Source organism: Planococcus citri, chromosome 1 (assembly GCF_950023065.1).
Source record: "Planococcus citri chromosome 1, ihPlaCitr1.1, whole genome shotgun sequence".
NCBI lineage: Eukaryota > Metazoa > Arthropoda > Insecta > Hemiptera > Pseudococcidae > Planococcus > Planococcus citri.
In genome coordinates, this window is record NC_088677.1 from 88751129 (window position 1) to 88775782 (window position 24654).

At 34.2% G+C, this 24654-nt stretch overlaps 2 protein-coding genes across 2 annotated transcripts; one reads left to right on the forward strand and one right to left on the reverse strand.

The window, feature by feature from the left end:
- Positions 1-967: 967 nt before the first annotated feature.
- LOC135840004 (spermine oxidase) lies at positions 968-7117 on the reverse strand. Its single transcript, XM_065356320.1, has 8 exons — positions 6945-7117; positions 6058-6294; positions 5808-5977; positions 2608-2932; positions 2048-2530; positions 1772-1970; positions 1572-1692; positions 968-1487 (listed from the first exon to the last, which is right to left on the reverse strand). Exons 2-8 carry the CDS (start codon positions 6227-6229, stop codon positions 1299-1301), a joined length of 1659 nt encoding a protein of 552 aa, XP_065212392.1. The 5' UTR covers positions 6230-6294; positions 6945-7117; the 3' UTR covers positions 968-1298.
- A 219-nt stretch (positions 7118-7336) lies between these two features.
- On the forward strand, positions 7337-20612 carry LOC135839995 (mitochondrial proton/calcium exchanger protein-like). The gene is made up of 11 exons (XM_065356308.1): positions 7337-7645; positions 7863-8371; positions 8633-8776; positions 8855-8992; positions 14532-14735; positions 14818-15069; positions 15141-15278; positions 15364-15528; positions 18807-18935; positions 19016-19366; positions 19455-20612. The coding sequence occupies exons 1-11, from the start codon at positions 7585-7587 to the stop codon at positions 19725-19727; spliced, it is 2364 nt and encodes a 787-aa protein (XP_065212380.1). The 5' UTR covers positions 7337-7584; the 3' UTR covers positions 19728-20612.
- The last annotated feature ends 4042 nt before the right edge of the window (positions 20613-24654 follow it).

Consider the following 24654-nt stretch of genomic DNA (forward strand, 5'->3'; position numbering starts at 1 on the left):
GTTTCGAATGATTTTTGCGCCTTGAGAATAGGCAACTTCTTCAACACAAAAATATTTCTAGCGTTTTTCTCCATTTAAAACCCCGTTGGAAACGCAAAACAAATCGTTCTGGGGTAAATCTTCAGTTTCGTAAACTGAGTCCAGAATTTGACTCTTTCTTAATATTCTGTTTCAGGCTTTCTGATGCACTTATTCTCCAGAAAAATGTATCTACTTTATGTTTCGTAGAACGAAAGTTGGTTACGAATTAATGTCGAAGAACGTGAAAACCAACGAAGGAAAATTCGTTTCGATGAATTATTAGCTTGAATTTTACATCAAATGGATCGAGAAGACTACGAAAGAGCTAAATTTCAGCTGGAAAATCGAACGATTCGATATTTCGCAAATTGATTATCGTCTCGTGGACCTCTATTGTTCTGTTGATCAACTTGGGTCCTACATACGGTTGAATTTTTTTCTGAAAATGAACGTTCATACTTAATACTTAAGTGATTTATACTTTTTCTTTTCAAAAAAACAATTATGTAATATTAATCTGACTTTATGTGTTTTCATCGATAGGGAGCCGTTGAAAACGAAGAAGAGACTGGGAAAATTAACCGAACACAGAAATAATACCTTACAGTCGAGCAGTTAAAATTTCATCCACGTGAATTCAGAAACAAATTGATACAATGAAGTCGAACGTTGTAAATTTCCAGCATGAAGTTATATAAATACTTACTAAAGAGTTGATTTCAAAACCATAAAATTATTTTCCTTTACACGTGACATCAAAAAATCTAGTTTTTCGTCGAATATATGTATTTCTAAAAAAAAACTGCAATAACAATTTCATTTCAACAAATCAACAACTTGATAAAATGTTGAAAAATAAAAATGAATCAACTAAACTGACCAAAAAAAAGTAACAAAAATAATTGTAATATTTACATGCGTGACTAATCTTACACGATCAATATGACTAGTACAGCGTAAGCCCAAATGATAAAAAAAAATGCAACGATCGAGGTCTTTACGAAAAGAATCAGAAAAAATTACCAGATAAATCAATTACGTCAAATAAAAGCTACAGTAGGTAAGTAATTTTTTCACATTTTTGATAGAAAATGTTGTGATATCATCTTACAAAAAATACAAAAAAATTGATTTCCTTACAAAAGAAAAAAAAATTACAAGTTAGGTATAAGCGTGTGTGATGAACAGAAATCAGAATGACGTAAGTCAAAAAAAAAACACGTTGAATGGCGAATTAGTTATTTCTAAATCTTTGGCTTTTAAGTAGACTACAAAACTCAATTTTCTAAAGACATGCCTCGAATCCAAGTGCTCAAGTCGCTGGTTCCTTCGCAATCTAATACGATCTCTGATTCGCGATCAGATTCTAGGATTTGTTGAGCGGCAGTTCGGCCGGAAAGATAAGCTCCGTGTACGGTCGAGTAAAAATTTAAATGCGTGTGTTCTCCGGCGAATAATAAGATAGGCTGTAAAAATACACGTTGAATGGCGATAAAACACGAATGTAGGAGGCAGAATTCAAATACAATAATTATTAATAGAGTAAGTACCTCGTTGGCGTTAGATTTTGAGTATAGTGGTTGAGCAACGCATTCGATATCTGATTGACTAGCTCCAACTGCGATAGCTGTATACGAACCACGGATATTTTTATCCGAATGCCAACGTGTGCTGTGGAACAGAATCACAATTCAAATCGAATACAGTTTTCCGAAAATATTTTCAAATAAAACTACGAAGTTTGTATTACCAATGAATGAATTTCGGTTTAGGTACAAAAGGATCATTGAGGAATTTACGTAATATTTTGGTACACGTATCGGCGATTACTTCATCCGGCAGCGATTCCATATACAAGGCTTCTCTACCGGATACCCAACCGAGTAACAATGTTTCTGTTACTTTGGAAAATGAGTAAATCTTCTTATACCACGAGCCGCTTAAATCAACTAAGAAAACAAAAGCAAATTACAATAAATTGATATACGTAATGTGTGAGAAACAACTCGATACCGGATTCACTCACCGTTTTCAGTCTTAGGTTTATCACAGTCATTTTCCCATAACAGGAGAACTTCCGAAACATCGACGTTTAAAAATGGCCGATCATAGCCGAGGAATATTTTATCAACGGTTCCGAATAACAACCGATCGATAGATTCTAGTTTGTATTCTGGTAACGAGGGTATAAACATTTTAGAAACGTTTTCCTTAAGTACACCTAAAGGTAAGGTACAGATTGCACTTCGAGCTTGAAATTTCACTCCATCTTCGCATACTATTTCTACGCCACTTTCGCCTACGGTAATGTCCAACGTGTTAGGAACGGAGAGCATTTTATGAGTCGACTTTTTATCCTCCGATATATCTATGACGGTTTTGCCAGAGTCGTCGGATTCGTTACCGGATTCGTTAATGCTGGCGCTTTCCGATTTGTCGAAATGGTCTACTCCGAACCATCGTACTTCGGTAACTCGAGAATTAAGTAGAATGGAATCCTTAGGGATACCTGGAAAATTAAAAATCAGCGGTGAATTCGCACTCAGCGTGGATAGTTCCGTGTTTTATTGGTGTCGTCATGCTTACCATGAGAGACAGGTTCCAAAATACTACTGTATCCTGAAGGTAATACAATATTTCCGCCTTGAAGTTCGGTATAACTTCCCAGTTCCAATAAATCGATATCGTTCATCGAATCACAACCACTGATGCATGTTTCTCTTTTGAGCAAACATTGAAATAATAATCGTCTTAGACGTTTTTGACTCGCGTCTGAGATTCTATTTAGGTATAATTCTATTTCTAAATTAATATGCTCGCCGACGCTTTGTATTCCATCCGGAGGCAAATACTGGCATAGGAAATACTCTTCGCAACGATGCAAGAAACACATATACGCGCCGTATATTTCCTGAGAAGGGGAAAATCATTCGAATAAATTAATTCGTCAATTATAGTCCGGCATATGACAATAGGAGTAATTGCACCCCCCCCCCGTCGATCCTCCAGGACAACTTTTTTCTCAAAGGGGACATCTTAAGGAACATTTTAAAGCAAACTTGCCCAAAAAAAAGTTGGCCTTACTTACAAAATGGCGGCCATTTTGATTGACAGGTCAGCCGAAATCGCAGATTTCGCGTTTCAACATAGGACTTGCACGAAATTGTTCAAAGTTTACAAAGGTAGATCGAAAGATCATGCAAAAATTCATCACCTGTAACAATTTCAAGTGCTAAAGTGCGTTTTTCGATTTTTTGGTGAATTTTTGAAAATCCAATTTAGGCCAAAAATGAGGGAAAAAATCAAAATTTAACCAAATTGACCAAGAAAGCTGAAATTTAGGATGTACCCTTTTTTTGACATGCCAAATCGATTGGAAACGGTTTCAACCCGTTTTGAGCAGTTCTGGAGCCTCCAGCAGATTTTTGAAACTCGAAATTCCCACAAAATTCCATATAATTGGAGTTGTAAAGCTGAAATTTATTATAAAAACTAATTTCAATACGCTACGAAGTACTGCAGGTAAATTTCAAGTCGTTTTGGAGCCCCCAGCGACTTTTTTGAAAATTACTGGTGCCTCCAGCAGATGTTTGAAACTTTAAATTTTCACAAAATTTCATGAAATGGAGATGGAAAGCTGAAATTTACTCTACACTCCAATTTTAAAACCCTCTGAAGACGACTTCAGGTTGGTTCACGTCATTTTAGAGCCTCCAACGAGTTTTTTGAAAATTATTGGAGCCTCCAGCCAATTTTTGAAACTATCAAACTGAGATGAAGAGTCGAAATTCATTCTGCAAACTAATTTCAATACGCTACGAAGTTGACTGCTGGCGGATTTCCAGTCGTTTTGGAGCCTCCAGCGACTTTTTGAAAGGTTATATGGCGATTTTTTTTTTTGGAAAATTGAAATTTTTTTAAAAGTAGCTGGAAGCTTCAAAACCATTTGAAACCACCATGTAGTCTGCGAAGTAAATTTCAGCTTGCCAACCCCATTTGATAAATTAATGTGGGGAAATTTCAAGTTTCAAAAATGTACTGGAGGCTCCAGTAATTTTCAAAAAAGTCGATGGAGGCTCTAACATGGCTTGAACCCACCTGAAGTCGTTTTCAGAGGGTGTTAAAATTGGAGTGTAGAGTAAATTTCAGCTTTCCATCTCCATTTGATGAAACTTTGTGAAAATTTAAAGTTTCAAACATCTGCTGGAGGCTCCAGTAATTTTCAAAAAAGTCGCTGGAGGATCTAAAATGACTTGAACCCACCTGAAGTCGTCTTCAGAGGGTGTTAAAATTACTTTGCATTTGATTAAATTTTGTGAAAATTCAAAGTTTCAAAACATCTGCTGGAGGCTCCAATAATTTTCAAAAAAGTCGCTGGATGATCTAAAATGACTTGAACCCACCTGAAGTCGTTTTCAGAAGGTGTTAAAATTGGAGTGTAGAGTAAATTTCGGCTTTCCACCTCCATTTGATGAAATTTTGTGAAAATTTAAAGTTTCAAACGTCTGCTGGAGGCTCCAGTAATTTTCAAAAAAGTCGCTGGAGGATCTAAAATGACTTGAACCCACCTGAAGTCGTCTTCAAAAGGTGTTAAAATTACTTTGCATTTGATGAAATTTTGTGAAAATTCAAAGTTTCAAACATCTGCTAGAGGCTCCAGTAATTTTCAAAAAAGTCGCTGGTGGATCTAAAATGACTTGAACCCACTTGAAGTCGTCTTCAAAAGGTGTTAAAATTAGTTTGCAGAATAAATTTCGATTCTCCATCTCAGTTTTGATGAAATTTTGTGAAAATTTTAAAGTTTAAAAAATCTGCTGGAGGCTCTAGTAATTTTCAAAAAAGTTGCTGGAGGTTCTAAATGACTTGAAGCCATCTGAAGTCGTCTTCAGAGGGTGTTAAAATTGGAATGTAGAGTAAATTTCATCTTTCCATCTCCATTTGATGAAATTTTGTGAAAATTTAAAATTTAAAAAATCGGCTGGAGGCTCCAGTAATTTTCAAAAGAGTCGCTGGAGGCTCTAAAATGACTTGAACCCACTTGAAGTCGTCTTCAGAGGGTGTTAAAATTGGAGTGTAGAGTAAATTTCAGCTTTCCATCTCCATTTGATGAAATTCTGTGAAAATTTAAAGTTTCTAAACTCTGCTGGAGGCTTCAGGAATTTTCAAAAAGTCTCTGGAGGCTCCAAAACGACTTGAAATTCACCTGCAGTACTTCGTAGCGTATTGAAATTAGTTTTTTAGAATAAATTTCAGCTTAACAACTTCAATTTTATGGAATTTTGTGGGAATTTCGAGTTTCAAAAATCTGCTGGAGGCTCTAGAACTGCTCAAAACGCGTTGAAACCGTTTCCAATCGATTTGGCATGTCGAAATAGGGTATATCCCAAATCTCAGCTCTCTTGGTCAATTTGGTAAAATTTTGATTTTCCCCCTATTTTTTGGCCTAAATTGGATTTTCAAAAATTCACCAAAAACCGAAAAACGCACTTTAGCGCTTGAAATTTTGACAGGTGATGAATTTTTGCATGATCTTTCGATCTACCTTTGTAAACGTTGAAAAATGTTGTGCAAGTCCTATGTTGAAACGCGAAATCTGCGATTTCAGCTGACCTGTCAGTCAAAATTTCCGCCATTTTGTAAGTAAGGCCAACTTTTTTTAGGGCAAGTTTGCTTTAAAATGTTCCTTAGGATGTCCCCTTTAAGAAAAAAGTTGTCCCGTAGGATCGGGGGGGGGGGGGTGCAATTACTCCTATTGTCATCTCGAATCGATGAGTTGAAATACTCACTTGTAAAATGGTAAAAGGAACTTGCTTGCCATCTTCGGTAGCTGCTACTACTTTATGAGGTTTTGCTGTAGTAACGATGTCAATTAGTCCATGAGCCATAGCGATTTCGTACATTGGATTACCCAACACTCCGTGTATCCAGTTAGCTCCAGTTTCAAATTTCAAACCATCTTTTTGAAAAATAAAAATAAAATCATTACAGCGAGTTACAAAAAACTGAAACGAATAACATATTTTTCGATTAGAGTACCTTTTTCAACGGCGCATACCCTTCCACCGATTTTATCCTTGGCTTCGAGAATAATGAAATCCATCATGTTATTCTTGATGAAATGCTTGGCTGCTGAGAGGCCAGCTATACCGGCACCTAATATAATAGTTCTGTATTTTTTGCCACTCGTTTCTGCATCGCTTGCGGCCATTCCTGATGTTGCTGTCTAGCATACCAAAATCACGACGAATACATTTGGAATGTGCCTCTGGTGGACTGAAAACAGAAAGAAAATCGTCGTGGTTAGAGCGATATCGATAGAATGGTAAATTGTGTAGTTTTACAGACTTCAGACTTCTTCCCTAGTGAAATTGTTCAATTTTATTAGGTTTCGCCAGGAAGAAAAATCATCATGTAGAACAGAGTAGTTTGAATTACACTCAATAAACTGAATAAGCGTTCGTAGGGATTGAAAATTGATTTCTCCAAGATATCTGTTAAAGTTCCTATAGGAATAGAATTATCAGCAATAATGTCACCTTGCCATTCTCCAACTCGAGCGATTCAAACCAACAAATACTACGATAATATTAGCCATAGTACTCGCAGATATCTACTGATGTGATTTATTGGCATTTCATTTTCGGTGATGTGATTTCGGAAGAAGTTGGATCTATCCAAGTACCCATTGCTTATCAGTAGAATGTTCAAGAAAGCAATTAACCTGACTGGAGCGAAACAATCTGTACGATGAGATCAGTACATCTCAGTAGTACCTTCATTGATGAGGTACTGACTCATAGAACCTACAGATACCTCTAAAATCTGTCTGTAAAAATTAATTAAAGAATAATCCTTCAAAACCTGCAAGCAGACTGCTAGAAGTTGACGAAATTTGATTACATCTGTACGAAGATACTACTTACCGATCACTGTACTGAACCACTCGAAGTAAATTGTACCAGCAATGAATCTGTTGAACAAAGATATTCCTTAGATATCCATTACAACGAATTTTATTCCATAATTTCAATAAAATAACTCAAAATTTGAAGAAAAAAATGATTGAAATTGATAAAATTCGATTTTTTAAAAATTGAAAATAAAAACATGGGAAATATTCAGTGTTACCAACCACCTTTGAGCGTAAAAAACTAGAAAATCAACGAATTGACATGACTTGATTTTTGATCTGTGGAATTTTAAACCAATCAGAACGAGTGAAATTTTGAAAGCGCCATCGCGCCATCTTCAGAAATTTCTCACGTGTTCTCGCGTGATGTGTCGTTTCCATGTCGTTCATCTCTGATCGTGCTTTTTATCATTATCAACATGATTGCAATCAGTGATCAGTGCAAAATGTGAAAGAAAATTCGCGAGTTCTTACCAAGTTTTATGTAAATTAATGAACGAGTAGTCGTTTATTTATTAATTTACACGTTGTATTTACGTTCGCCGGTTTCAAGGAGTTATAATAAGACTCATTTTGAGTAATTAAACGTCGTTCAATTTTTACGACACAATTACACTTCGTCTTTCATCATATAATATTCCGGTACCATCAATATGTATCCGCTTTTATGCAGGCGTTCTATGATGCAGAATAGAGCAGGTACCTTGATAAAATGTGAGTATTCGTTCGAATCATTTTTAATTCAAAATCACTGTTAGAAAGTCGTTCACGTATATTTCTGATGTAACCCTTCTAACTGAAACGTAATTTAAACATCCTGTTATTATTTTCTAGGGGACTCGATTGTAACTAGAATTAAGCTAAAACTAGGGTCAATTTTATTTTAAAATTTCAACGAAATATTAATTCGATCAATTTGTTAATTTTACAGGTACCTTGCGTCATGGCCGAACGTACGCTAACGTTGCAAATCAAACCAGAAAATCCAAACCTTCTAGTCTGATAACGCAAACTGTACATTCTAACGTTTTTCTAAATTCCGTAATGCGCACCTCGAAGCGATCTTTAGCTTCATATTGTGATATATTCTCTCGAAACCACATTTCCACCGACGATAGTTCGTTTTATCCGATTTACGTTCACAATTCCATCCAAAATGGTCGATATGTCCACAGCAGCGCTATATTATTCGCTGATAAACCATCGTCCAAAATCGAAGAAACTGTAACTGCTCTGAAAGAGAAAGCCAAATCGCATGAGAGCGGCGAAGGCAAACCGAAAGATGTCATCGTGAAGAAATCCTTAAAACAGAAAATTGTCGACGAGCTTGTACATTATTATCACGGTTTTCGATTGCTGTTCATTGATATTTCGGTATCGATTAAATTATGTGGAAGAATTCTAGCCGGCAAACAATTGAGCAGAAGGGAACGAAACTTGGTACGTTTTCTAGCTCCGTTCGAGTAAATTAGATACCTATTTAAATGCTAATTACACTCGATGTCATAATGACCTAGTGAAAGAGACGTTCGCTGAACGCGTTTTTCAACTTGAGAACAACAGTTGAACGCTTTTTGATAACCTTATCATTATACGTTATCGGTTACTTAATAACGCGACGATTAGTAATGTTCGAGTAATTCTTTCATTCTTTCGTAAATTATGAATTTTTAATCCTTATTTTCGTGTTTTTTTTTGCAGCTTGTTCGAACTACTTCGGATTTGTTCAGATTGGTGCCGTTTTCGGTATTCATTATTGTTCCATTTATGGAATTATTGTTACCCGTTTTTATCAAGTTGTTCCCTGGAATGTTACCGACCACTTTTGAAACAGCTTCTGAAAAAGTAAACAATTTTGACGAATTTTTGATACGTTCACGATGACTCGGTTGGTTTGATAAAATTTTCATTGCGTGATTTCAGGATAAGAAAATGAAGCAGTCGTTGAAAGTGAAACTCGAAATGGCTAAATTTTTACAAGAAACGTTGGATAATATGACGCTGAAAGGCACCGGTCATTCTTCGCAAGCGGCTAAAGATTTTGCAGGGTTTTTCGAAAAGGTACGTTTTTCATAGTTTTATTAGTCTGAAATCGCTGAAATCTCTTCATTATCGTCAATTAGATGTTAATCGTTGGTATTGCGAAGAATTGATGAGACTTGTAAGAGGAAAAATGATTGGATCGGATCAGTTTTATTCGAATCCAGAAAATGACTGGTTCTGATATGATCTAATCAGATATTATCTAAAAAGTTCTGAAGAGAATGTTCGGATCTCATATCAGAACATGTATGTTGAAGTTATGGGTTGATGCAAAAATTGTGTGGGATTGAGTTTGAAGCACGTTGGCTTCTCGTGAGTACCATGAGAGGAGGAAAGACAGAAAGATCGTTACGTTTTCGTGTATATTTAAAGACTTGAAATCTATACACATGCATATCGCGAGGGAGGGAAGGAGGGAAGTTGAAACCAGAATGGAACAATGGACAGGATAAAGAGAAAGCAGACGCTACAGGGAAGTGAGCATGCAGATAGAGATGATGAAATTCGTGAAAAGATGTCTATTGCTTAGAAAGGAGCGAGAATGAGACAAGGAGACAGGATCGCGAGCTTCGCAATTTGATTGAATAGATCTGGAAATAATGTACAGATGTGATCAGTCTGATCCAGTGATCAAAACTGATCAAATAGATCTGAAGAGAATGTTCGAATCATTTTAATTTGATCTAATCAGATCTGATTCAACGTGTCAGAGTTCGAGCAGTCAAGATCAGATCTGGTCAGATTCAGAAAATCACTTGAGGCTGTTTGATCATTTCTTCTGTTCGAAATTGAAAATCAAAAATCGGTCGTTCAAAAATATCAGTTTTTGTGGAAGAAAAAATATTTTTGAACAATTTTTCCCTAAATCAAAGAAAAACGAATTTTCAAAGAATCGAAAATCAGAAAATTGATTTTTAAAATAATCCCTTCTGAGGATAAAATGTAATTTTAGTCAAACAAACAGAAACAGAAAACTTCAAAACATGATAGTTTTGGTCATGATCGACAAAATAAATCGATTTTTCGAATTTGATCAATCGATTTTTGATCACTATCGATTTCGAAGGTGTCTTATCATTGCGAAACAAAAATTCATTTTTCATTTCGAACGTGTTCGACATTATGAGATGAAAAATCGCGAATGATCTTGGAATAATCGATGTTTTTCAATTACATTAATCGATTTTTGATCATGATTGAATTTTATCGTGAAGTCTTGTTATTGATTTATTGAGGCTGAAATTGATTTTTCATTTCGATCATATGAGATAAAAAATCGCAAATGATCGATGTTTATCGATTGGATTAATCGATGTTTTTAGATTTGATCAATCGATTTTTGATCATGATCACTATCGATTTTGAAGGTGTCTTATCGTTGCGAAGCAAAAATTCATTTTTTATTTCGAACATGCTCGACATTATGAGATGAAAAATCGCGAATGATCTTGGAATAATCGATGTTTTTCAATTACATTAATCGATTTTTGATCATGATTGAATTTTATCGTGAAGTCTTGTTATTGATTTATTGAGGCTGAAATTGATTTTTCATTTCGATCATATGAGATAAAAAATCGCAAATGATCGATGTTTATCGATTGGATTAATCGATGTTTTTAGATTTGATCAATCGATTTTTGATCATGATCACTATCGATTTTGAAGGTGTCTTATCGTTGCGAAGCAAAAATTCATTTTTTATTTCGAACATGCTCGACATTATGAGATGAAAAATCGCGAATGATCATGGAGTAATCGATGTTTTTCGATTAGATTAATCGATTTTTGATCATGATTGAATTTGATCGGGAAGTCTGTTATTGATTTATTGAGGCTGAAATTGATTTTTCATTTCGATCATATGAGATGAAAAATCGCAAATGGTCGATTTTTTTCGATTGGATTAATCGATGTTTTTAGATTTGATCATTCGATTTTTGATCATTATCGATTTTAATCGTTTTTCAAGTCATACAAGTTCGTCATTTTTTATATCAAAGATTGCAATTTATTAATCGATTCTTTGGGTTCGATTATTTGATTTTTTAATCGATAAGTATATTTTAAAGACTAAAATCGATTTTTTATTTCGAACCTGAGTGATCAAAATTCAAACGCGATCAAAAATCGCAAAGGAATTGATTCTGTAGTTCGATTAACTGATTTTCGATCATGATCGATCGATCTTGTCTGTACAGAGTTGATCTGATCTGATTGAATTAGATTTTAAGAAACATGTCTATCTTGGTCAGAGTTGGTCGGATAAGATCTAGTCAGATCTGATCTAATCTAATCTAAACTAATCTAGATGGTTTGACCAAAAAGTTCTCTATTTACATCTGGTCAAAAGTAGTCGAACCAGTCTTGTCACGTCCAAAATATGTTCAGTCGCAGAATACGAATTTGACAATATTTTTTTTGTTGGGGTATGGGGCAGGGGGTAAGGGGGGTCAAAAATTCAAAATTTGACCATATAATGACGTGTGGTATGTCGAAATGTATGTTTTCGAGGGTGTAGATTACGAATCCGACAATATTTTTTTCGTAGGGGTGAATGGTGGGGGATGAAGGGGGTAAAAACGGTGAAAAATTCAAAATTCGATTACAATGATGTGTGATATGTCGAAATGTACCAAGTATGAATAATTCAACCGAAAGTAAGTACTTTCTATCAATTTACTGGATTTTAGTTTTTATAAAGTAATTATAGAGATCAACTTCATCTTAAAACCCCGTTTTTCTCCTACTCGGTCGCATAAATTGAAGTAGAACAAATTTTCGCACTTAGATGCACGGGAAATTCCAGTGGCTGGTAATACTTGAGATAGTGTATTTCAAGATGTCAATTGCCATTTTTGACCGAAAATGACCCGACGACCCCCCCCCCCCCAGTCAATTGTAGTGAACAGGGATGGAAGAGCCTTGAATTCAGGGCTCCCGCTCTTGGCTCTGGCTCAGCTCCCCGCAAGTTTCAGCTCTGGCTCACTCTTGGCTCTTGGCTCTTTTTCTTTACATGAGCTCTTTGGCTCCTTGCTCGCTCCTCAATTCCTTCCGACTCCGCTCTTTGACTCTCGGCTCCCTCTTCCAATTTCTCAGCTCCCACTCCAGCTCCAGCTCTGGCTCTTGGCTCTTCAAATTAGAGTTCAAAATTCGTGAAAAACGATGAAAAAAATGAAAATACACTGCATTTATTTTCATTTCATTTCTTAATGAGGAAACAAACTTAGAAATTATTCATTTTCTTCACTAATGTGAGTTGAAAGTTGAATTTTTGATAAAATTGTGCGCATTTTTTTACTTTTTTCTCTACTTTAAGGGAGCCAAAGAGCCTGAAAAATTTTGTGGGCTCCCATTCGGCTCTGGCTCTTTCCAGGTTAAAGACTCCTTATGATGATGGCTCTCTTGAGTAAAATAAGGAGCTCTTTTGCAAGAGAGCTCTTGATGTTTTTCTGCACTTTCATGTATTTGGCTCTTGGCTCTGGCTCTAGCTCCTCAAAAAATCCGGCTCTTTCAGACTCTGGCTCCAGCTCACTCCCGGCTCTTCCATCCCTGGTAGTGAAAAATCATAGTGAATTTTGTTAAAACGTTACAAGTTTTTTTCTTACTGGGACTTTGACGGTTCTCCAACCGAAAATTCTTCACCCCCCACCCTTCACCCCTTTCTACACCCTCGAAAACGTACATTTTGACATCGAGTATCACATATCATTATGGTCAAATTTTGAATTTTTTGCCGTTTTCACACCTTCATCCCCCAATATTCACCATCACGAAAAAAATATTGTCAAATTCGTGATCTACACCCTCAAAAACATACATTTCGACATGTCACACATTATTATGGTCAAATTTTGACTTTTTCACCCCCTTCATCCCCCACCATTCACCCCTACGAAAAAAATATTGTCAAATTCGTGATCTACACCCTCAAAAACATACATTTCGGCATGTCACACATTATTATGGTCAAATTTTGAATTTTTCACCCCCTTCATCCCCCACCATTCACCCCTACAAAAAAATATTGTCAAATTAGTGATCTACACCCTCAAAAACGTACATTTCGACATATCACACATTATTATGGTCAAATTTTGAATTTTTCACCCCCTTCATCCCCCACCATTCGCCCCTACGAAAAAAATATTGTCAAATTCGTGATCTGCACCCTCGAAAACATACATTTACACATATCACACGTCATTATGGTCAAATTTTGAATTTTTGACCCCTCTGACCCCCCCCCCCCCATACCCCTGCAAAAAAATATTGTCAAATTAGTATTCTGCGACCCCAAAAACATAAGAGAGTATATCATTTTACAATTGTTTTTGGGTTATTGTAAGTTTTTGAATTACGCCCCTTACTGTGAGACGTGTCAGACGTGTCTAAACAGGCCACATCATTGACATCATACTGGGTTTGATTGAGAAAAGAGAAAATGTCCTGATCTAACTTATCAGATCTGATCAAATGTTTATGAACGAGTCTAATCTAATCTGATCAGATCAAACGAGTCTATTCACTATCCAGACTTGATCTGATCTGATATTATCTGGCCTGATTAAATCTGGTCTTAGTCTGATGCAAACAATGTTTGGATCTGATCTGATGTAACCAGATTGGCCCAAAAACGTCTCAGCAGGTCTGAAGACAGCGTCAGATCTGATCTAATCTAATCTCATCTGATCAAAAGTTCATCAGGTATAAAAAGAAAAGTCCAGATCTGATCTCATCAAATCTGACCTGTTCTGAAAAAAATATGTAGTTTTGATGTGATCCAGCGTGAGCTGATGTAGTCAAACTTGTTTAAACAGGCTCAATCAGATCTGTTCAGATCCAGAAAATGCCTTGATCTTATCTGATCTAATCTGATGTGATCATGTGATGTGATCAAACATTTTTTCCTAGTGTGATCAGATCCAATCAAACCAGTCTAAAGATGTTGTTCGGATCTAATCTATACTAAGGTATCAGGGATACTGATCAAACAAATCTGATCGAGTCTGATTAGATTTAGAAAATGTCCGGATCTGATCTGATTTGATCAGATATTTTATTTCCATGCTGGTGTGATCAAATGTGATCAAGTAGGTTTTGAAGAAAATGTTTGGGTTTGGTTTGGTTTGGTTTGGTTTGGTTTGGTTTGATCTGATCTGATCTGATCTAATCTAATGAGATCTGATCGAATTTGTTTAAACAGACCTGATCAGATTGGTTTGAAAATGTCTTGAATTGATCTGATCTAACCAGGTCTAATCAAACTTGTCTAGAGTGGCTTTATAACATCTAATCAGATGCAGAGAATGCTCGGATCTGATCTGATCTGATCTGATCTGATCTAATGTAATCAGATATCGGATCTGATGAAACCGTTCTAAACTAGTCTTGAAGCTGTCATACCAGGTCAAATTTAAGAATTGCACAGATCTGATCTGATTGTTACTTCCATCTGTGTAGAAATTTACTAATTAATTTATCAAAAAGCTAATAAATAACAATAAATTCCTCCTTTAACCTTGACCACTAATCGAATTCGAATATGTAATTACAGGTCCGTTCGCAAGGTGGTCTTTGTACGAGCGAAGAAGTGATGAAATTTTCCAAATTATTCGAAGACGAAATCACATTAGACTCGCTTCCTAGACCGCAGCTGATAGCGTTATGTCGAGTGCTTGAATTGAAGCCAATTGGCACGTCGAATTTCCTTCGTTTTCAACTTCGAATGAAATTACGAAGCTTGGCCGCCGACGATGTCGTACGTGCAATAAATTAACTATCGATCGCCCCTCAAACTCCCAGCACTTACAGGCTTAAAAATCGTTAAAATTTGCTTGCAGATGATCCAAAAAGAAGGCATAGACACGTTGACGTTGAGCGAGCTGCAGCAAGCGTGTCGTGTACGAGGAATGCGCGCGTATGGTTTATCGATGGATCGACTCAAGTATCAATTATCTCAATGGCTGGAATTAAGCTTGCATAAAAAAGTACCACCGTCGTTGTTACTGTTATCGAGAGCTTTCATGTTACCAGAGACCATTCCTACTACGGATAAATTAAAAGCTACTATATCCGCGTTACCCGAAACTGTGGTACGTATCGAAACCGCAGTCGTCGATAGATTACTGCTTTGAATCGATTTTAAAAGTCGTGTTTTTCGCAGGCTGTGAGCACAAAAGCTGCTATTGGTGAACGAGAGGGTAAAGTTGACAATAAAACTAAAATCGAGATTATCAAAGAAGAACAACGTAAAATCCAAGAAGAACGTAAAGAAGTGCTGGAAGAAAAACGTCAAGCCAAGGTGATTTTTAGACGTCGTAATATTTTCATCATTTTCAGAAATTGTACCTTTTTTATTCATCGGCACGGTTTTGTTTTTTTTTAAGGAAAAATTGGATGATGAAAAATTACAACGCGATGCCGAATTATTGGTGGACAAAGCATCCGAACTTGTCGACAAAGCTATCGATTTGGAACCCAAAGTATTGTTTGATAAAGCTCAACATACCATACAAACCATCGATCACGTTAAGAAGAAATTAGAAGATCAAGTAAATTATTTATTACTCGTATTTGAGTCATTCTATGTCTAATCGTCGAGTTTTTTGCACTTTAAATCGATGATTTTCATCTAAAACTGGCCAAATTGCCATGACAATTTTTTGAAATTCACAAAACATTGACTACGAAAATTTTATGAAAGTTGAAAAAATTATTGTCGGAAAAGTATGAAAAGTTTGTAATAATATCTTTTAAAAATTGAAATGGTGTGAACTACCAAAGAAATTTTGAGAAAAGGAAATTCTGGCATAAAAATCTTTGGGAAATTATTGGGGAAAAAATGATGAAATTTCATTAAAACTACATGAAATTTAAAAACAAAATGTGAAATTAGCACGAAAATCTGTCAAAATTACTTTGCAAATCTATGAAAATGATGGAAAAAAATTGTGAAATGTTGCAGAAAAATTACAAAAAAAAACTGCAAATCTTCCATGAAAATCCTTGAAAATTACAATTATGAAAAAAATTTTTAAATAGAAGCTAAGTCTTGTCCATAACTTGAAAAATTAGCATAATTTGCATGGAAATTCTCAGAAATCATAAAAAAATATTAGTAGAATAAATTTTGTGATGAATGGTCTGGAAAAAATTTGCAAAAAATCAAAAAAAATTCGTAAAATATTCTTCAAAGTTGTGTTAAATTATAATAAAATAGCTTAGAAATTGAAAAAAACTGGCAAAATTTATGAAAATTCTTAAAAAAATTGCGAAGAAATCTGAAAAATAACAAAAAAAATATTGAAAAAAAATTAAAAAACTGAGAAAAATTTGCTTGAAAATTTTCGGAAATCACAATAAAATGAAAATACAACAATATTAGTTGTGTTGAATTGTTTGAAAAAAATTTGTAGAAAATCAAAAAAAATTTGTGAAAATTTCAAAAAATAAAATATTAAAATAATTTTCATAATTGTGTGAAATTATAATAAAATAGCTTGAGAATTGGAAAAAACTGGCAAAATTTTTGAAAATTCTTAAAAATATTGCGAAGAAATCTCATGCATACTATACAAATCAAAAGTAGAAAATATACTAGGCAGTGACTTTAAATATGCTCATCTAAAAGCTGATAATGAAAATCTGTGCCAGAAATTGTTCATTTTTCTAAAAGAGTGTAACTTATTCAATGATATTTAAACACATTATTTTTTCCTTAGTGCTTTTTCTCAAATTTTTTCAATGTTATTTTTCTTTTGCATGTTATATATTTCCTATTTATTTTTTCATGTTATATTTGTTGTTATATTGTTGAATGTAGGTATTTGTAATCATCTGTGTAAAATGAATTAATATTTGTAATCTGTGTCAAAAACAGCAGACGCAAAAAAGCCTAAGTTGCTGGGCGTCTCTAAATAAAAATTTATTCAAATTCAAATCTGAAAAATAACAAAAACAAAATGTTGAAAGAAAATCAAAAAACTGAGAAAAATTTGTAAAATTAGCCTGAAAATTTTCGGAAATCACATTAAAATGAAAATACAACAATATCAGTTGAATAAATTTTTGTGTTGAATTGTTTGAAAAAAATTTGCAGAAAATCAAAAAAAATTCGTGAAAATTTCAAAAAAAAAAATATTACCTAAAATATTTTTTATAATTGTGTGAAATTATAATAAAATAGCTTAAGAATTTAAAAAAACTGGCAAAATTTATGAAAATTCTTGAAAAAATTGCGAAGAAATTTGAAAAATAACGAAAACAAAATGTTGAAAAAAAAATCAAAAAACTGAGAAAAATTTGTTAAATTTGCTTGAAATATTTCGGAAATCACAATAAAATGAAAATACAACAATATCAGTTGAATAAATTTTGTGTTGAATTGTTTGAAAAAAATCAAAAAAAAAAATAGCAAAATATTCTTCAAAATTGTGTGAAATTATAATAAAATAGCTTGAAAAATGGAAAAAACTTGCATAATTTATGAAAATTCTTAAAAATATTGCAAAGAAATCTGAAAAATAACAAAAAAAAAGTTGAAAAAAAATCAAAAAACTGAGAAGAAAATACAACAATATCAGTTGAATAAATTTTTGTGTTGAATTGTTTGAAACAAATTTGCAGAAAATCAAAAAAAAATCGTGAAAATTTTTTTAAAAAATAGTAAAATATTCTTCAAAATTTTGTGAAATTATAATAAAATAGCTTGAGAAGGAAAAAACTGGCATAATTTATGAAAATTCTTAAAAATCACGATAAAAGTTAATAAATATTGATTGTTAAAATTGCGAAAAAATCAAAAAAAAAATTAAAAAACTGATACAAATTTGTAAACTTTGCTTGAAAATTTTCAGAAAATACAATAATACAAAAATACATCAATATCGTATTACTAAAATAAATTTTGTGTTGAATCGGTGAATCGTTTTGAAAAAAGGTTGCGAAAACTCAAAAAAGTTTGTGAAAATTTCAACGAAAAAAAAAATTACGCAAAATATTCTTCAAAATTGTATGAAATTATAAAAAAAAAAACTAATCAAAAAATTAGAAAAAACTGGAAAAATTGGCTATAAAGTAAAAAGTTTGAAAGTTTTGTTTGGAAAAAAGTTGAAATAACTGGGAAAAAGTTCGTGGAAATTTCAAAAAAAGAAATTGTAAAATATTCTTTAAAATTGTGTAAAATTATAAAAAAATAGCCAAAGAATTAGAAAAAAAACTAGCAAAATTGGCTGTAAAGTTCGAAAGATGGCAAAATTTATGCAAATTTTTAAAAATAACGATGAAAGTTACAAAATATAGATTGTAAAAATTCCGAAAACAATCTGAAAAAAATGAAAAAATTGGAAAAATTGACCTGAAAATTTTCAGAAATCTTGAAAAAGTTAGTAAAATACCTACTATTATTATCAAATTATCTACTGCATAAATTTTGAAAAAAAGGAAAAATTATGATTATATTGATAAAATATTATTGCCACACAATTTTGATAAAAAACAAGGCTGTTGAATAAAATTAAATTAAAAATCAAAGTTGAAACATATAGAATTTTTTTTCAAGGGTACCAACTTTTGGTTTAAATATATGGTCTAAAATTGATAAAAATGAGTCGATTTGAAAAATCTTTTCAGTAGAATCCTCGAAGCACCCTTATCGCCCCTGCTAATACACTTCCATATTTTATCATCTCTCATCAAGGTCTATTTACCTAAAAAAATACTGAAAATCGCCAACTTCGAGTGCTAAAAGCTGAACGATTCAACATCCGTAGAATGACTAATTAATAAAATTAAAATCAAAAAAATATATTTATCGATTTCCTCTTTACAGGAGGTGTCTTCCGAAGATATTCAAACGTTAGAAGACGCCATGGAAATTCTAGCTTCCGAAAAGAAGAGCTTCTTGTTAGAAAAAGAAGAACTACAAGATCTGAAAGAAGAATTGGCCGAATACAAAGAGGTTCGTTTTACTCATCGTCGTGAAAATCTAATGTAATTTTTTCCTCCATTTACTAATCGCGCCTCATCGTTTGTTCGCAGGACGTCGAAGATTTACAAGCTGTCGTCAAGACATCGGAAGAAGCCGACGATGCCAAGATCAAAGAATCCAAAGCAGCCAAACGTTTATTCAAGAAAGTCAACAGCATGATTCAAAAGATGGACGAAGTTGTAACGAAATTAGAAAAGAAAGAAAAAGATATCAAAGATACGCTCGATCATGAAGAAAAAGCCGCCGATAACGACGAACTATTACGAATCGACGAACTAATCGGCGCTATTCGTAAAATACAAAAAATTCCCGACGAAGGGAAATTGGAGAAAATTGCCGCCGTGTTGGGTAAAATCGACGAAGATCGAGACGGTTCCATTCGCGTCGATACGGTTTTAAAAGTACGTCTATCTTCCCCCCCCCCCCCGGCCTCCATAAAAACCACAGAGTCTAATTTAATTAATTCAAATAATACGATCGTTGTTACAGGTTTTAGAAGAAATCGACGAAGAAAACGTCCAACTTTCGTCAGCACAAATCCAAGAACTGGTCGACTTACTAGAAAAGGAAGCCGCCATCGAAGTCGAAGAACAAGTAGAAAAAGCGTTGGAAAAAGAGTACTCGAAAGCGGCGCCTTCGTCGTCCAGCGATGATAAAAAAAGTCTGAACGAAAAATTAAAAATTCCCGAAATACCAGCCGCCGGAAAGACTGTACCGCCACCGAGTGAAGAAGTGGAAAAACCGAAATCGAAAGTATTATAAATCATGTGATCCTCCTCCTCCTCCTCCTCCTCGTTTACATACTTTTTTTTTATAGCAAATTATTTTCAGTTTTACGAGATGCGTTATCATTTCGTCAACGGAAATATGTATTTTATTTGCCATAATAACGAAAAGTTGTTCTACCATTATTTTAAATATTATGTACTATTAAATTAGGTGAGATTTTTGTATAAACTTTTTCGCCGTGTTGTAAATAATTCTCTGTTTATAGCGGCGCTGATTCCGATTCTGTATCTCGCTGCTGACTGGCGTGGTTCTGGTTGCTTTTTATCTGTTATAACGTGATTTTTTTTTCCTTTTCGTATACCAAATGTCTGTCTCTTGTCTTGAATTTTGTAATGAGAATGTAATTTAATGCAAGTATGTACTAGAGCCTTGCACGATGGCTGATGATCGGTGCACCGGTGTCGCTAAATTATTAACTGCCTGCTTTTTAGCGAGTAGTAAAATACAAAGTACCTACTCGGTTTACGTACTACTCTCAGATATGGACATTTTTTTTCTCACGCCCACGATCACGATATTTAGTACGTTCTTACGTTGTTTAAAATATGCATCGAGGAAATGTCCAAAGGGGCGTGGTTTATGAATTTAATTAAACCGATTCCGGTGCAACCTAGATGCTAAAGCACTAAGCAGTGAGAAAGTAATTATTTCAAGTAGAACGATGCTGCGATATCAATATAAAATTACTCATTTTTGATTTACTCTAACCTTTCGTAGGTCATAAAGACGATTATTAGGCTACAATTTTCGTTGATAATGTTGCTGGCATCTGTCTGTTTGTGCAGGGCTCTAAATTAGGTAGCTAAGTATGTACCATGTAGTATAAAATGTTAATAAGTACACGTACGTTTGGTGCGATTTGTTATGGTTTTGATTCATTTATTTCTTTCGAATTCTACTCCGAATGAAACGTTTCGCAAAACATCGTTTGGAGATCGGTTATTCATCCCCTTTGACCTTTCCAAAAAGAAAACTACAATCGCTGTATCTGTGACCCTATTTAAAAAATTGTTCAAACTCAAGTTTAAAGTATTAAAAGCTTGCACACATTTTCAGTCATTTGGAAAATTTTGATCAGAGCCCTTCATTTTCTTCAATTTTGAAAATTAAGATACACAAAAGCGCGAACCTTCGTATTCAGTTTTTTCATCAAAATTATGTAAGATCGAACCTCATTCAAGAGTATGTTTGATTCGAAAAACAAATAAAAGGCAACCCCTCTCCCCCCCAAAAAAATTGAAGAATTCTTTAACAAATGAAGCCCTTCAACTTGAAATCAAGAAACATAAAAAACATTCAATGTATACGAAAATTTTCCATTATGTATAAAAATTTGTTCAAAAGATCCCCTTTCAAAGAAAAAATGTTTCGCTTCGTCTCTCAAGATATTTTTATTCTCCTTTGTGGAGTCCCAAAGTTGAAAAGAAATCCAAAAAAATTAGTTCGACCATACCTCAAAAAAAAAAAAAAAAGCAGTTCTGTACGTACAAGAATTAATTTTTAATACAGAAATTGAAGTTTGTGAAACATTTAAGGTACCTACCTAAGTATCATTTTGTAAATTGATTTATTATTTTTTTCCAACATTTGAGCACTGCTTACAAAAAATGTTGGCAATGTCTCAATGTGCAGTTTTTATTCAAAAAGTAGATACAAAGATAAAAAGGAAATAGAACCTCAGGCTCAAATACTGGAAATAATTTTTAAAAATAATAAATTAACTACAAAATTAGGCTATAACTAAATGGGAGGATTCTTTACAGAAATGAAAACTTCAAAAAAGATTCAAATTCAATTTTGGATTTTTTCAACTTGGAGGGGGGAGGCTTCATGCATAGAAATCGACATTTTCTTTCTTTTTGAAAAAGGGGTCGTATTAGTAGAATTCGGGCACAGAAATGGGAAATTTTTCAAAAATTTTCATATTGACTCATGTAATTTCTCTTCATTTTTTAAAATTTTGAGCAAGGATGGAATCGCTAGCCGAAAGCTAAAAGATCAACGATTTTTGGAGTTTTTGAAAGTAAAAAGCTGTATTTTTTAGTTTTTAACTGTTTTGCAAATTCATTTGGTTCAGTTTCAGTTGAAGTTTTTTTTTTTCGTTGTGATCGTGAGTTTTTAAAACTGAAACGCTGAAAGTGGAAAGCTAGAAGCCAAAAGCCAAGAATTTCTAGAAGCTATACTGAATTTGAAAAGCCTAAGGATGAAGTTTTATAAATTTTTTTAGAAGCTAAAAGCTATAAAGCCAAAAGTTTCATCTTTCAGCTTCCCATCCCTGACTTTGAGGCTTCACAGAGGAGGGTTAAAATAGGGTGCAATTTATCGTTACTTTAAAAAAGGGGGTTATTACAATTTTTCGTCAACTGACTAAAAATTGACATTCTGATCATTTTGATAAAAAAAAGGAGTTTTTCGATAATTTTAGCAAAAACAAGATTTTTTTAAAGCAATCTTGGCAAGAACAGGACTGTTTGACAATTTTGGAAAAAATTGGCTCCTTTTGACAATTTTACCAGAAATGAACAGTAGGTGTATTTAAAAAATTTGACGAAAATGGGCACTTCTTGATTATTTTGCCAAAAAGTGACGCTTTTTGACAATTTTTTCAACAGAACTTTATAAGCAAGTTTTGCAAAAAAAATAAAATAAAAAATAGGACTTTTGTTTAGTAATTTTGGAACAAAGGGATGACTTTTTAAACGCGAAAATCATTTTTTTTTTTGATGTTTGGGGTGTAGGGAGTACAAAAAATTATGGACTTGCATGTTTCGAGAATTGCTGTCCTCCCAAAAAAGGGCTGCTTTACATCAATGAAAAATGTTATGTAGATATAAATTGAATGTTTTTCATCCCTATACTTACAAGGAAACCTCTTGAGGTGTCATACTCCGATTTGAACGGGACCGCGATTTTTAGAAAGAGCATAGTCTAAAACCCCCAAAACCAAATTTTCAGCTGCCCAAGTTCATTTTTCAATTTTTGGCAAATTTTTGAAAATTCAAAATTGACTGTTTTTGGCGATTTATGCTTTTCTTTAAAAAGTACGTACTTGATCAATAAAAATGGTCAAAATAAGTCCCGAAACTAATATCAATTACCCAAATCCAAATTTCACCATTTTCAGCCATTCTGGAGCCTCCAGCGTGATTTTTCAATTTCTCCAGAATTTTGAATTTACTTCAGAAGGCGTGAATATGAAGTTAGGCAGCTAAAAATCGAGTTGTATATTACACTCGACCTGTTTAACGAGTTTATCTACATTTGAGCCGATTTTGGAAGTGACACCTCAAAAGTGGTTTTTTTGAGGTGTCACTGTCGCTACAAAACGGCTGGAAATGGTAGAATTTGGGCTCCGGGGGTTGATTCTTGAAGAAATACAGCGATTCGCGCACATTTCAAAAATTTCCTCACAAACGCTTATCTTTTGATTTTTTGGATTTTTTAATTTTGAAAAAAACTGGTCAAAAAACCACTCTTGAAGTGTCACTCCCAAAATCGGCTCAAATGTAGATAAACTCGTTAAACAGGTCGAGTATAACACACAACTCGATTTTTAGCTGCCCAACTGCATATTCACGCCTTCTGGAGCAAATTCAATATTCTGGAGAAATTGAAAAATCGCGCTGGAGGCTCCAGAATGGCTGGAAATTGTGAAATTTGGATTGGGGGGTTAGTTTTGGACAAAATACAGCAATTCGCGTGAATTTCAAAAATTTCTACACAAACGGGAAACTTTTGATTTTTTGGATTTTTTAATTTTGAAAAAAGCTGGTCAAAAAACCACTCTTGTGGTGTCACTCTCAAAATCGGCTCATATGTGGATAAACTCGTTAAACAGCTCGATTTTTAGCTGCCCAACTTCATATTCACGCATTCTGGAGCAAATTCAAAAATTCTGGAGAAATTGAAAAATCGCGCTGAAGGCTCCAGAATGGCTGGAAATTGTAAAATTTAGATGGGGGAGGGGTTAGTTTTGGACAAAATACAGCGATTCGCGTGAATTTCAAAAATTTCTACACAAACGGTTATCTTTTGATTTTTTGGATTTTTTAATTTTGAAAAAAGCTGGTCAAAAAACCGGTAACCGGACACTTCCCCGAATCCACTTCCCCGAAAGACGTTTTCCCGAATACCAAAATCCCGAATTTTTTTATCCCGAATCCATTTCCCCGAATCCGTTTCCCCGAAAGACCTACACCCGAAAATTGAAAAAAAATTGAGTTAAAAATTTTTTTAATTTTTCAATCTTGTTGATCCGGCAGCTGGCTGAGGACCTCCTCGGGAACTTAGAACAAGCAGTTCCCCGTTTCGTCGAACTGCAGTTATCGCTCTTGACTTGCACTCTTGCAGCCTCACTCTTCGGCAATCCCAATATACGTTTTCGTTCCATCTGGACTTTTCTTTGACTTCACGTAGACGTACCCTTGCAACAATAATTTCCCGTCACTGATGGCGGCCATTTTTTTTTATAATAGAAAATTCAATTTTCATATGGGTAACATAAGGTGCTTACACGGCATAGGTAACCATTACACCTCAGCATTTCTATTTCCATGGTAAATCGGGATACACCGAGGCATTCGGGATGTAGGTGTTCGGGATATATGCATTCGGGTTAAAGGCATTCGGGATTTTGGACGTTCGGGTTACAGATTCGGGTACACGGCATTCGGGAAAATGGATTCGGGATAAAAAAATTCGGGATTTTGTCATTCGGGAAAATGTCTTTCGGGGAAGTGGATTCGGGGAAATGTCCGGTAATCCAAAAAACCACTCTTGAGGTGTCACTCTCAAAATCGGCTCAAATGTGGATAAACTCGTTTAACAGGTCGAGTGTAATGTACAAATCGATTTTCAGCTGCCCAACTTCATATTCACGTCTTCTGGAGCAAATTTAAAA